The 14048-nt window shown below is 61.6% G+C and overlaps 1 protein-coding gene across 7 annotated transcripts; it reads right to left on the bottom strand.

The window, feature by feature from the left end:
- Window positions 1-831: 831 nt before the first annotated feature.
- DENND6B (DENN domain containing 6B) lies at window positions 832-11484 on the bottom strand. Of its 7 annotated transcripts, none has more exons than XM_059401691.1 (20): window positions 11284-11484; window positions 6857-6895; window positions 6740-6782; window positions 5596-5708; window positions 5175-5255; window positions 4413-4518; window positions 4217-4296; window positions 4069-4131; window positions 3754-3809; window positions 3092-3214; window positions 2912-3007; window positions 2708-2802; window positions 2537-2602; window positions 2287-2351; window positions 2101-2190; window positions 1977-2030; window positions 1544-1653; window positions 1347-1449; window positions 1175-1252; window positions 832-1096 (listed from the first exon to the last, which is right to left on the bottom strand). In XM_059401691.1, exons 1-20 carry the CDS (start codon window positions 11443-11445, stop codon window positions 974-976), a joined length of 1746 nt encoding a protein of 581 aa, XP_059257674.1. In that variant the 5' UTR covers window positions 11446-11484; the 3' UTR covers window positions 832-973. The 7 variants fall into 7 exon arrangements, with proteins under 7 accessions (XP_059257674.1, XP_059257675.1, XP_059257676.1 ...); XM_059401692.1 differs by having other exon boundaries at window positions 1175-1249; XM_059401693.1 differs by lacking the exon at window positions 6857-6895.
- Between the last annotated feature and the right edge of the window lie 2564 nt (window positions 11485-14048).

The following is a 14048-nucleotide window of genomic DNA, read 5'->3' as shown; positions in this document are numbered from 1 at the left end:
TCAGGGAGACGGCCAAGCCCCGTCAGGGACCTACCCATCCTCACCTCTCAGATGAGGGGTCTGTGCTGAGGCTGAGGGTCGGGAGACTTACCTGCACGCTCACCACGCTGGGTCCATCCCTCACGCCCACCCTCCCGCCGGCTGACGATGCCGTCCCCCTGTGCTAAGCCACTGGCTACCGCTGGGCCCAGCACTCCACAGTGTCACACAGGGGATGTCAGCACCTTTGAGGGCCCTTCCGCTCCAGCCAAGGAGCCCACCGCTCCCAGGCTGCAGCAGCTATCGAGGGCTATGGAGGGCGTCCAGTAAGACTAGAGTCCCATGGCCCTCCGGCTACTCGTGGGGGTGGATGGACACATGGGAGGGAGACAGCCTATGAGACAAGCAGCATCACTGGGCAGAGCACACAGAAGCACGCCCAGCCGGGTGCTCCAAGAGTGGGACCCAGGACGACCCTCTTGGCAGCCCCCCAACGTACTACAGGGCAGAACTCCGCCCTTGCAAGGAGGCGTTGGCCCCTCCCCAGCCAGTGACCGGAACAGCCAAGTCTCTCGGCTGGCTGGCTGTGAGGAGAGGAGTCTGCCAACAGCTGCCCCCTTCTGTCCTGGGTTGGGCAGCCTGGTGGGGCTAATGGACACGGCAAGTACAAGGCCTGGGGCCCCAGAGCTTGGGCAGGTGGGCACTGCAGGGGACGGGTGGCCCCGTGCCAGAGCAATGCGGGCTCCCAGCCAGCCCTGCCTCCCAGCCCCGGGGCCCTGCAGAGGGCAGGTGGGACCCAGGGGGAGGTAAGGCTCTGGCCTATACGTGATCCGCAGTAGACAGGGGCCAGGCTGTGGTTCCAAATGCCACCTTTACTGCTGAAACAACAGTGGAGCTGATGGGGGACCAAGACTAGAGAGCAGCAGGGGGCTTGGGCTGAGGAGCTCCCGCCTGGCCGAACCCAGGCCCCTGGAGCTCGCCCCTTGGCCCTGCCCTAAGGAGGGCACAGGACGGCCTGCAGGTCCTTGGGTAGAGAGCCAATGACCGTCTCGATGTACAGCTGCGCCCGCTGTAGCGTTGCCTCCTTCACCGGGAGCTGGTGGCCCTGTGCCTGCACCTGCAGGGGCAGCAGTGGTCAGGGGCAGGTGACCTCCATATGCCTGGGGTGGCTGGACAGGGCCCGGAGGCATCTCACCAGCTTCTCCCGAAGTTTCAGGACCAGGTCCACGACCTCCACCTCAGACTTGTCTTTCATCCAAGTCTCGATGTTCTGCTGGGGACAAGATGGAGCCAGTCATCCCCAGGGCCCTCCCTCTGCCCCAGGCCTGTGCCCCCCTTCTTCCCTCGCAGCCCCAGCTCCCCCTCACCGCCTCACAGATGGCCTCAAGGTGCAAGGCCTCCAGCTTCTGGGCCATCTCCTTGTGCCGCTGCCGGTACCAGCCGTCAAAGTGGGGGGACTTGAAAAACCGCCTATGGGTGGCAAGAGGCAGCCACTGTGGGCTGACCCCATGACCCTACACCAAGCCCTGCAGGAGCCTCAGGACCCCGTCCACCATCCACCCACCTGTAGAGGCCCAGCCAGTCGCCCTTGAGGATGCAGGTGAGCTGGGGCCCTGCGTGCTCCAGGCTGCGCAGGAAGTCATCCTGGCGGAAGGGGCGGATCTGGGGAGGAGTCTGAGATGGGAGCCCAGTGAGCCCAGGTCGGTGGGGGACACAGCCTCACAAGCTCTGCCCCTCAGCTGGCCAGAAGGGCCTCGCTGTGCAGCCACGGGAGCACCCACAGCCCCCGCCCTTCCTGGGACAAGAGCTCCTCAGGTGCGGCCCCCATTTTTCTGTCCTACGAGGGATGTCTGGCACATGTGGGGACAGCCTAGAGCCCTGGAAACTCCTGCTCACCCAATGACCTCCTCCCCACCTTCCCTGCAGACCTCCCTTCTTCTAGAATTAGGAGAGGAGCCCACCTCCCAGCCCGCCCCAGACCACTAGCTGCACCGCACCTTCCAGGCCGTGATGTTCTTCTGCAGGGGCATGAGGCTGGCCATGTAGTGCTCCTGGCAGGGGAGGGGAGTGAGCCTGGGCCACGACCCTCTGCCCCCATCCCCCTCCTGCCCTGGGCCTCACCAGGGGGATGATAAAGCTCTGCGTGAGCTCCAAGAGGTGCCGTCTCAGCAGTGCCGTCTGTGTGTCCCACGGCTTCTTCTTCTGCAGCCCCTAAGGGCAGGGGAGGCATGGGCTCAACTCCAATGCAGCCCTTTACAGAGAGCAAGCACCCACTCCCGAACCCCCTCCCACCCCCCGAGCCTATACCTTGAGTAGCCGTTTGAGCAGTGCCTTGTCCCGGTGCAGGTGGGCCGAGTACGCGGTGTAAAGGCCTGGCAGGAGGGCAGAGCTGGCCCTGTCCTGAGGGGCCTCCCCCCACAGCCCCACCCCCTCTAGCTGTGACTGCACCTCTACGCCCACCTCCAACTGGGGGAAGCACAGAAGGTTCCCCGAGAACTCAGAGCCCACGGCCCGGGCTCTGGAGGTGAGGAAGAGCTCTGGCCCAAGGGGCACACACCTGGCTTGGTGTCAAGTGTCTTCAGCCTAGATGGCTTTTTCAGCTTGACCTGCTTAGGAAGATCCCCTACGGAACACACCCGGTGCTGAACCTCAGTGCCACAGCTTAGAACCCTCGGGGCCCCGAGCCCCAGCCCCCGGGCCCCCTGGGCAAAGGACAGGCCAACCTCACCCGCCATCTTGGGCTCTCCAACACGGAGTATGTGGGGCCAGTGCTGGAGTGTTTTGATAAAGAAAGGGTTTGTGACTCCCAGGACCACGTTTGGTCTAGAGAGAAGAGAGAGAGAGAGAGAGAGAGAGAGAGAGAAGCGGCAGAGGCAGGCCCCGGGAGTGGAGCACAGGCAGGCAGAGGATGGGGCATGGGCAGGGCACTTACGGGGCCTGTGTGCGCGTGGTGAACTCCTTGAACTCGCTGTCATGGATGGTGAAGTAGGGGCGGTAGTCACAACAGAACTTGAGGGGCTGTAGGCAGCTGTGGGGTGGGGGTGCAACAGAGCCCCTAAGCACAGCCTGGGCTGCTCTGGGGCCCCCGACGCACCCCCACCTCCCCGCCTACCTGATTAAGGCCAGCACCAGCTCTGAGGACACAGCAGGCGAGGGTGCCAGGACCACCAGGGGCTCCCCGAGGAGCATAAGCTCCCACAGAGTCTGCACGTGGGTCAGCACCGGCTGGAAGCACCTAGTGCCAGGCAGGGGCGGGTGGTAGAGAACGCCCAGCAGGGGCGGAGCTCCCAGTCCCAGCCCCTCCCTCCCCACCAGGCAGGCCCAGCTCTCCGTGCACGCCAGGCACTGCCCCGGAGGGATGGCGGCGAGGACACCTGAAGATGCTGAGACGGCGTCCAGGCTGCCCCGCACTCTGGTGGCACACCTGTATCCCCACACAGAAGCCAGCAGCCCCGGCCCCCACACCTCACCCAGGGCGGCCCCTCCCCGACTTGCCCCGAGAGACACAGCCGTGGGAGCAGCGAGTACCTCCCAACACAGCAGCTACCTTCCCTGCACCTGACTTCTGGAACCTTCTTGCCCACGGCACCCATTTCCTCTAGGTAGAGGCAGGAGGGCCCTGGGCTTTTCTTCGGTCCAACTCTCCCTCGTGGAACCAGCCAAGGGCTCACTTCTGCTAGGTTGTCCCGCTAGTGGCCCCGGCTCTACACATGCCTCCCCCCAGGGTCTCCACACTACCTGTGCAGGCGACAGGCAGCGGCCAATAGGGCTCACCTGAACAGGTCCAGTTCATGAACGCTGCTAAGGATCACTGGGGCGGGCAGCAAATTCTGAGGTGGGGGGGTGGATGGGGTGAGGCCGAGGGCAAGGCTGGCAGCCCACAGACCCCAAGCAGCACCTGTCACCCCTGGGCGCTGCGACTTCCACCCTGCACACCTCCTCACAGCACTGGGGAGGGGCACGCAACCCCACAGCAAGATGCTGGCCGCTAGCTTTGCCTGGGCTCTGTCTGGACCCCCACAGGGCCCCCAGCAAGGGCAGGGAGGCCAGAGCAGGTGGGAGGGGCGGCACCACCTCGTGGGTCCCCACCTCGTGGCTACACGGCTTCGGAGGACTGTACTCAGGCTTGTCCACCCTGGACGGGATGTGAACCTGGGGGACGAGAGGGAGGAGTGGCTAGATGGGGTGGGTGTCTCCGTGAACTGGGGCCTTCCCTCCGCAGCTGGTCTGCCCTCACCTGGAGGACGACGCCCATAACGGGCAGGTTCAGGGTCTGCCCGGGCACAGGGGCAGGCCACTCGTCAATCTCACTGCACACTGTGGACACAGGAGGCCGCGTCAGGAGCCCGGCCCGAGCAACGGCTGTCTGTGGAAGCCACCGGGGGCTACGGCCGGGACGAAGAGCGCTCCAGCAGCAGCTGACAGCCACTCACCTGCTTCCAGGCAGGGGGCCGGCTTGCTGAAGTACTCGGGGGCGATCAGGCTCAGGAGCGCCTGGAACAGCCGGACGAAGGGCAGGCGGGACACCAGCACCAGAGACTGCAGAGTCCACAGGGCCGGAGAGATGCGATCCCAGCCCCGCAGGAGTCAGCAGGGACCCCTGAGGCCTGGCTCATCCTGAGTCTGCCCAGGGAAATGGACCCCACAAACCCCACAGGACAGCTGTCCCCAGGAATGGGCCAGCTTGGACCCTGGAGTTATCAGAAGAAAACCCAAAGTCTGCCTCAGACAGGGCACGGAAACCTCAGATGACAGCTGGGCCCCGGGCCTTCAAGGAGAAATGCACAAAGCCAGATTTCTGGGACGATCTCCCCAGAAGTCAAGCAGATTTGCTTATGGAGTCTGAGTTCAAGATGGAAGTTGTCCTAATCTTGAACATGTGACAAAAGCCCCTGTCCCCTCTGCAGCAAGGAGCAGGGATGTCCTGAGCTCAGAGACAGAGGGCCCTGGGTGCTGTGCTGGGCAAGGCAGGGCAGCAGAGCCTGCTCCCCAAAGGGCCACCAGGAGAGTTGGGTGCGGCGGCACCTGTTCCCCAACCCCTCGCCTGCTGTCCAGGCAGGAGTGAGTTCTGCCCAGTGCCAAGTGACTGGCGGCCGCAGGAGGAGTGGCCATTTCTGGAGGCTCAGGACCCCCAGCCTGCTGGCCCCCAGCCCCGCCTCACAGCAGCACCAGCCCAGAGCAGCCGGGCGGCTCACCTTCTGGAAGTAGCCCCTTTTCACGGAGCTGTCCTTCACCTGTCTGAAGTACACGTAACCGAAGTAGTGTGCCGGCTCCCTCTGGAAGGAACAGCGTCAGTCAGGCGCAGCCCACTGCCCACGTCCCCCCTGCCTGCCCAGACCGCCCCCCGCCGCCAAGGCCACTACAGCAGCTCTCTCCAGCCACAGGGGTCAGGCCCTGGGATCCTTGGCTCTGAAGTTGGCCAACCCCTCGACACAGAGCATCTCGGCAGGCACAGTGGCCACAGGGGCCTGGGAGCAGCCGGTGGTAAAAAGCGGGCCCACTCCCCACGCAGGCAGGCTGGGCTTCCGGTCCCACAGGCTGGCAGCAGCTAGAAACCCTGCTGGCTGCTCCCGCCAGCCTGGCCCTGGCTTCTGGGGAGAAGCAGCCCACACTCACTTGCAGCGACATGGGGGCCCCACTGTTATAGTGCCGGTCCTCGGCGTGCCATGGGCTCCTCTGTCCGCTACACTGCCGAATGCGGAAGCTGAACTGAGTGTCTCCGAGGCAGCCTGGAAAGGAGGCGGCCTCCACCAGCCCGTGTCAGTGCTGGGACCTCTCTTGCCGGCATGCGGGGGAGGCAACAAGAGACGCACCAGGGAGGGGACCCAAGACCGGGCCGTAAACACCCCAGACAAAAAAGCCAAGGCTTCGAGGAAAGCTATGTCCTGATTCCTGCACCTGAGAGTTTCAAAACGAACACAGCACATGCTGGTATAATCAGCTAGCACTGGGGACACTGGGAGACCTTGGTGGGGCCCTGTCTGCTGGTCTGTGACAGAAAAACAGGGCTGCCTGGACACCTGAGCCCTGGAGAAGTGCAAAGGCCAGGACCCAGTTCCTGGTGGCCACTGGGTGGGATGAAGGAGACCAGACCCCACTGATCACTCTGCCCAGGGACACTTCTTTCTTTTAAAATAAGTGGCAGCGGCACCTGGGTTAAAGACTCTGCCTTCAGCTCAGGTCATGATCCCCGGGTCCTGCGATCGAGCCCCACTTCGGGCTCTCTGCTCAGTAGGGAGCCTGCTTCCCCTCTCACTCTGCCTGTCCTCTCTGCCTTCTTGTGATCCCTGTCTGTCAAATAAATAAATAAAATCTTTTTTTTTTTTTTTAAAGATTTTATTTATTTATTTGACAGACAGAGATTACAAGTAAGCAGAGAGGCAGGCAGAGAGAGAGGAGGAAACAGGCTCCCCGCTGAGCAGAGAGCCCGATGCGGGGCTCGATCCCAGGACGCTGGGATCATGACCCGAGCCGAAGGCAGAGGCCCCAACCCACTGAGCCACCCAGGCGCCCCAATAAATAAAATCTTAAAAAAAAAAAGAAAAAAGAAAAAAATCAGGGGCACCTGGCCACCACTGCTGTGATGTGGAGCTCTGGGGTCTTTATGGCGTGGGGACTGGGGCTGGCATGGGCAGCTGGCAGTGGTCATGCCCAGGCCTGGGCCACAGGGGCTCCCGGACAGCCGTATCTCCCACCTTTTTCCTGTTACCCACTCCCCACCCCCACCCCCAGCACCAACGTCCCAGTTGGGGTTGCCTACCTGAGTGGGAGTCAGGGAAGGACAGGTAGCAGATGCTGCTTTTCTGAAACACAGGAAACTGGGTGAGGGCCGGCTCAAGTCAGGGCCATGGCTGCTCCCAGGAGGGCCAGGACCCACCTCCTTGTCCGTGAGCCGGAAGTCACTGGGGTACACCAGCTGCAGGGGACACAGAGCACTTGGTACCGTCAGCCGGCAGCAGGTGCGATGCTGGTCTTGCCGGAGCACGGCCTTGCTCCTCCTCCTCCTCTGGGGAGACCGCTCTATCCTTCCCTCTCCTTGGAACCACACCTGGTTCAGCTCCCCAGCTCCTTTCTCACACCTCTCATGCGACTGTGGCTGGACCTCTCTGCCTCCACTATCCCCAAGGTTTGTCCCCACAGCTTCAGAAGGCGGTTCTGAGAGTGCCGCACCCATGGGTTCCTCTGACCACAGGGCTCTGCCTGCAGGCCTCTGCCTCCCCTCCTCTCCCCGTCCCTTCCCCCTCCACTCAGCCAGAGGGTCTTGGACTGCACCACTGCCCCAGGCTTGTTCCCCGGACGGGGCCTGGCCAGCTTCTCCTGGTCTGGACTCTGGTGTCACCGAGACCGTGGCATCCCTGCCTGTTGATAGCAGCTTGAGGGCCCTCATCCCGGCCTTGCTAGTCAGGGACCCGGGAGCTTCTGGCCTCTATTCCACCTGGGGGAAGAGCCTGAGGAGAGCATCCTGGGCTCCTAAGGGCCAGCAGCAGGCCTAGTGACCCAGGAGCCGGCCATACCCTAGAGGAGTGGCGGGCAAGGCTTGGCTCCCCAGCTCAGCAGCTCTGTGCACAGGCCCATGGCCTGGATACCCAAAAGGCAGGGGGCCCCATAGCCCTCACTCCCAATGGGCCTCCAAGCTGTCTTCTGCGAAGCTGGGGTGCCTTGGGCTTTGCTGCTGCCCTGGCCGATGCTCTCTGGAAGGGACAGTGCTAAGGGTCTGCAGGGGGTCAGGGGGTCTACAGGCTTGCATGCACACAGCCCCAACTGGCCCTGTCCCCCAAATTTCAACACCGAGGAGCTGGGTTTTAGCTGAAATGAGGTTTCTCTGGGGATGCTGCCTGCACCGCAGACAGAGGACGGTGCCATGTCCTGGGGTTCACACTGTTCAAATGATAAAGCTTCTTGTCCTTTTTCGCTTGGGCCGTGCTCTTCTGTCTCCTCTGCCGCACACCAGTGTCCCGAGGACAGGGACTCCTGGCCTGGCAGCGAGCACCCTCACCACAAGTGGTATGTGACTGCAAACACATCTCCGAGGTAGAACAGAGCAGGAAGGTCGTGTAGAAATCTCAAGATGTCAGTTCAGGAGGCAACAAGAAGGAAGGGCCAAGAGAGGCCACAGGAGCCAAAAGGAATGTGTCTATGGGACTGGACCCAGAGAGGCACCTTGGGAGAGCTCCAAGAGGGGCAGGGGCCACAGCACCACTCAGCCAAGCTCTCGGGTGCCTGTGTCGCAGACAGCCGAGGGAAGGCAGGTGCCTGGCAGCTGGGGTGACGGGCCTCACACTGAAGTCAGGGGTCCGAATCTGGTCTGACAGCCACGGACTGCTGCAGCCTCAAAGCAGGCCACGTTGGCCTCTGCATCCATGGCTAGGGAACCCATGTTTATGGCCTGGTCTCCTGGGAGCAGAGACCAGAGGAAAGGCCAAGTTGAGCCACGCCTCGAGGAGGAAAGGAAAGGAGCCGACCGTTGGAGAGAGGCAGAAAGCAAGGAGTTGTGCTGCCTGAGGCCCCCATCCTCAGAGGCCTGTGAGAGCCGTTTCTGCTGAGCCAGCCAGCACGGCTGCTGCTCCTGGAACCCAGTCACCCCTGAGGAGAACCAACATGGCCATGAGCACGTCTGTGTGGCCCGAGTGCCCCGGCACGTGGCCAGGTCAAAGCTGCCTCCTCTGCGTCTGTCGTCCAGCCTGCACGCAGTGCTGCCTCCAGAGGCTGCACCACAGGCTCGTGGGGAATGGAGCAGAATCCCGGGGAGGGGCCCAGCTGTCTTCTATCGGACCAGGGGTTTAAAGGGTTGCAGAAGTACAGGGGTTAAGCGTCCGACTCCTGGCCTCCGCTCAGGTCCTAACCGCAGGGTCCTGAGTTCAAGCCCGGCAATGGCAGGCTCTGTGCTCAGCAGGGCGTCTAAGAGCGCCTGCCTCTCCCTCTGCCCTTCCCCTCGCCATGCAGAAACTCTCTCCTTCTCTCTCTACATATAAACAAAGTCCTCAAAAAAATTTTAAAAAGCTTTGTGAGTATCAAATGATACTAAATTTTGTTTTAGAAAATACGGCTTTTTGGGACGCCTGGGTGGCTCAGTTGGTTGGGCGGCTGCCTTCGGCTCGGGTCATGATCCCAGCGTTCTGGAATCGAGTCCCACATCGGACTCCTTGCTCGGCGGGGAGCCTGCTTCTCCCTCCGCCTCTGCTGCCACTCGGCCTGCCTGTGCGCGCGCTCTCTCTCTCCGGCAAATAAATAAATAAAATCTTAAAAAAAAAAAATTAGAAAATACGGCTTTTTCGTGAAAATATTTATGTTAACACACACAGTATTTACTTTTTTTTTTTTTATAATGGCTTAACAAGTATTTTTAAGTTTTCTCAGTTTTAACTCCCAACACAGTAAATGTTAATAGGAATGACCCATACAAAAAGCTTTTCGGAGTCATCAATAATTTTTAAGACTGTAGAGGCTCCTGAGACCGCAGTGTAGGAACTATGTCCTTGGAGGCCGCAAACACCTCCGTGGAGAAGGCCTCTTTGGGCACCCCAGCCAGAGTTCACTCCACAGGCTTCCCAGATGCGCTGGGACATGGGGAGCTGAGATGGCAGAGCCAGGCTGTCCTCTGCTGAGCCACAAGTTCTCGCCCCCCCCACTCCCCCCAAGGCCTTGCCTGCTCTCCTCTGTCTCACCTGTAGGCTTCAGCGTACCTGTCTGCTTGGAACCTCCCCGCCCGCATGGCCTGTGTGTGCTAGGGGTTCCGACCTGCTGTGTCCCCAGCACAGAACGTGAACTCCCAGAGGACAGGGCCTTGTCCTCTGACCTGACTCTGCGCCCCCGCGTCCAGCACGCATGCTGGAGGCCTGGCAGGCAGCTGCTGCTCAGTACTCGGTTTGTTGGATGAACGAATGGACAGCTCCTTGCCTTTGTCTGTGTAGGCTTCTCTGAGGGAGGGGTTACCTGAAGCAGCCCCGCCTCCCCTGCCCGGCTGCCTCCTTCCCACCCTCCTAAGACTGGCCAAGCCCTACCACTAGCCCGGAGCCACCTTTGTCCACAGAGGGTCTGTGGGCCACGAGTTACTGGAAGGCAGCCCGGCACCTCGTACAACGCAGGGGTGTCTGCAGGGCTCAGGCAGTCCAAGCTGTGAATAAGTGAGCACGGGGCAGATGAGATGCTCCTTAAAACCCGGAGGGTTCGACTGAAATGACCCCCGATCAAGAGGCAAACCTGATGAGGACTGTGTGGCCACACTGTCCGATGGATCTGTGGCCCGATTCCCACACAGACTTGGTGATTTAGAGGGGCCCTGGGTCCCCAACACGGCCTGCAGGAGCGTGCCACCTCACCAAAGGCTCGGAAGCCCCAGCACACAGAGCCGGGAACAGCACTGCTGAGGACCAGCTTCCCAGGCGGCGAGTTCCGGGAAATCCGCGTGGGATGCCCTATGGAAGCGGAAGACTCCCAACTTCTCTTGCCGTTTTACGAGGAGCGAATGTGGGCTCTGCACCCGGGGGCAGATCGCCTCTGCTCTCAGTGCTCCGGTCTGTCAAGTGGGGCCACACACTCGTGCGCGCCCGCTGGGGATGGCTGGGCTGCAGTGACCTGTCCACAGAGAGCCGGCCACCGGGCAGGGGTGCAAACGGCCTCGACAGAGGTCAGCCCTTTCTGTTCCGAAGCCTCGCGTTTCCCGCAGCCTCTCCGGGTTCAGCCTTAGAACACACCCTTCCCTCCAGCGCTGCACTGGCTTCCCCAGGCCGGCGGTTCAGCCTCATGCCAGCCCTGGGCAGCCACGGGGGTCTAGCGCTGCGCCCTGAGAAAGCTCCTGCTGGCAGCGCGGGAAGCCTGGTGTCCGCAGCTCCGCGGTGCGCCCCGGCCTTCGGAGCGCAGGCCCGCGGGAGGCCTCTCTCCCAGCGACGCGCGAAGACGCACGGAGGAAGAGAAGCTGGCCAGGGTGGGGGCTCCCCGGCCCGACGAGGGGGTGCGGCAGGTGAACACAAGCGGACAAGGACAAGGGGTCCGGGGCTGATTCTGGGTGAACGAGGAGGCGCGGGGGCGCTTTAAGCAGGAGAGCCACAGAGGCTGGGCTTTGCCGGCCAGTGAGGAGGAGTGACCGCAGCAGACCTAACGCGCCTCAAACGCCGCCTGACCCCCGGGGTTCTGGCTGGAGCTCCCGAGCGGAGAAGGTGCCGCCCGGCGCGGGGGGCGCGGCCCGAGGGCTCCCCGCGCGCAGACAGCTCGCGGCTGCCGGGGCCGACGCCGCCCCGCCGCTCCCGGCCGCCCCCGCCGCTCCCGGCCGCCCCGCCGCCCCCGCCGCCCCGCCGCCCCGCTCACCTCCAGCGCCTGGCCCAGCTCCAGGTCGAAGGTGACCACGCACACGCACTCCAGCCAGGCCGAGAACCGCGCCCAGGGCGCCGCCGCGGCCCGCGCTCCGGGAGACGCCGCGCCCAGGCTGCAGCGAGCCCGGCGAGGCCCGGCGCCCGACAGCGCGTCCATGGCTGCCGGGACTGCGCCCGCCGCGCGTTGCCGGGGGAACAGCCCGGAGGCGGCGGCCTCGGCACCGGAAGGGACCTCGCCGCGGAGCCGTCGAGCGGCCGCCGCGGACCAGAGGGGCCCCGCTCCGGCCTGCGCGCCCCTGGCGGCCGGAGGAGCGCCGTGCGGGTGGCGGGCGGCGCCCGGCCCACCAGCGAGAAGGGCCCGCTCGGGCCAGAGCGGCCGGAGCCAGGAGGCGGAACTTCCGGGGAGGGCGGGGGCGGCGCTGGGAAGTCGGGGCTTCCGGGGGCGCGGCTGGGACGAGCGGGGACGCCCGAGACGGGGGTGGGGCGGAGGCTGGCGGGCGCGTGCGCGTGCGCGGGCGGCTTTCGCGACCTCCGTGCGTGGGCGCCGAGCCCCTGCCGGTCGCCGGACGCGAATTCCGGCCCCGCTGGGACACCGCCTCGCGATTCCGGGCCTCCCGCGCTGGGCCCTGGGGCCGCCTGCTGGGGCGGGCTCGTGTCCGACGCTGGCCGGGGCGTCGTGGTCGGCAGGGCCGCGCCCGCCGCTGCCTCGCCTCTGGGGCCGGCTGTGACCCGTCTGGGCACGCTCGGGCCGGTCGATCGGAGCCAGTAAAGGCCCGTAGCCGTGTCCTTGGAGCCACCCGTGCCGGGATGACCCGCGTCCTCTCTGGCCTCGCGTTCCCCCGCAGCGCGCCCTCTGCGCCGACGGGGCGTGCCCGGGTGTGCCCCAGGAAGGCCGTCGGAGGCCCCCCAGCCCCACACCGCCCAGGGGCGAGCTGGGAGCCAGCACGTAGCTGAATGAAGGGACGCGGCTCCGGCTGCGAGGTCGGACTGAGCCCGCCCAGGCCGGAGCCTCAGCCTGCGCGTGCTCGCGGCCTCTCCGCAGGAACGGCCTGGTGCGGAGTCCGGCGGCCTCGGCTGCGTGCTGCTCCGAATGCATGCCTCCCGGGTCACCGGCCATGGACAGGACGCCAATGAGACCGACTAGTCGCTGACTGCCTTGGTCGGCAAGTGATGTACGTGTCGCTACAGAAAGTCCCAGGGCCCAGGCTAGTCACTGGGACCCAGCTAAAAGCATGGAGAATGAAGGACGTGGATGTTCGATGAGCCACAGAATTATCCTTTACAGTGATCACAAGTCGTTGAGCTGAAGATGCCATCATCTTATCAGGATAGAGAAAATGCTACCATTCACACAGGGATGTGCTGTTATGTTTTTCAAGCGTCCTATTATAAAATGTTCAAATCCGCAGAAAAGATAAATTCACTGTACCACGACCATCCGTTTACCTACTACCTGGAATCGTTATCAGTAATTAATACTTTGTTTTGTCAGCTTTCTTTATCTTTACATCTGCTCTTTTCCTGTCTCCATCAATCCATCTTATTTTTAAATTAATTTCAAAGACGGTTGTAAACATCAATGATCTCACCCCTAAATACTGCAGTATGTACATTATTAACTAAGACTTAAAAAAAAAAAAAAGATTTTAAGATAGAGCAAGAGTGGAGGAGCATGAGCATGGGGGAGGAGAAGAGGCAGAAGGAGGAGCAGGCTCTCGACTGAGCAGGGAGCCCAGTGCGGGGCTCCATCCCAGGACCTCGGGATCATGACCCCAGCCGAAGGCAGAGGCTTAAGGACTGAGTCACCCAGGCACCCCTAATGTTAATCTTCTAACCATGACATGGCCGTGACATTTCACTCTGTTTATTTAGATCTTCTCTAATTTTTCTTAGCAATGTTTTTATTGGTTGGAAATTGGGGGATCACACACCCAGGTGTGCTAATTTGCTAGGAGGGCTCAGAGGACTCAGCACGTACCATTCTTATTGTTACATTATATCATTATTATCGCAAAAGGATACAAAATAAAATCAGCAAAGAGAAAAGACTCTTGGGAGGCAAAGTTTGGGGGACCAGCCTCCAGCCTCCAGGGTCCTCTTTCAGTGAAGTCCAAGAAGAGGCACTTAAATGTCTCAATGAGTTGTGAGAAGGGTGTGAAACATTGCCAACCAGGGAAGTTAGTCAGATACCCTTATCAGGAGTTCATGTTTCTTTCCTAAGGCTGCTGCAACAAACTGATACAAACGAGGTGGCTTAAAACAACAGAGATGTGTCCTGTTGCAATTTGGGAGGCAGAAGTCAGAAATCCAAGTGTGGGTTAAGCCTCTGCCTTCCCGCCCCCGCCCACGCATCAGACTCTGCTCAGCAGAGAGCCTTCTTCCCCCTCCCCCTCTGCCTGCCTCTCTGCCTACTTGTGATTCTCTCTCTCTTTGAAATAAATAAATAAAATCTAAAAAAAAAAAAGACACTTGTGTTCGTATTTAGTGCTGCCACCCTCCCCCCCATCGACAATGATCTTTCTCAGGATCCTTAATTACATCTGCAAAGCCCCCTTTCCCATAACTCGCAATGACAGGTTTGGGGTGAATATATTTTTAAGGCAAGGAGCACCATTCAGCTCACTACAGGGCTGGTCAGATAGGCCGTCTCTGCCTTGTGCCCTCCCAAATTCCAGATACCCAGGAAGAAAACAGGTAGTTGGTATAAATCACATTGTTTGTACAGTTTATACATTATGAGCCACTCTGATCACTTCCTGG

This window comes from Mustela nigripes, chromosome 6 (assembly GCF_022355385.1).
Source record: "Mustela nigripes isolate SB6536 chromosome 6, MUSNIG.SB6536, whole genome shotgun sequence".
NCBI lineage: Eukaryota > Metazoa > Chordata > Mammalia > Carnivora > Mustelidae > Mustela > Mustela nigripes.
The sequence above is the reverse complement of the archived record's forward strand: the minus strand, read 5'-3'. Positions and strand labels throughout refer to the sequence as shown.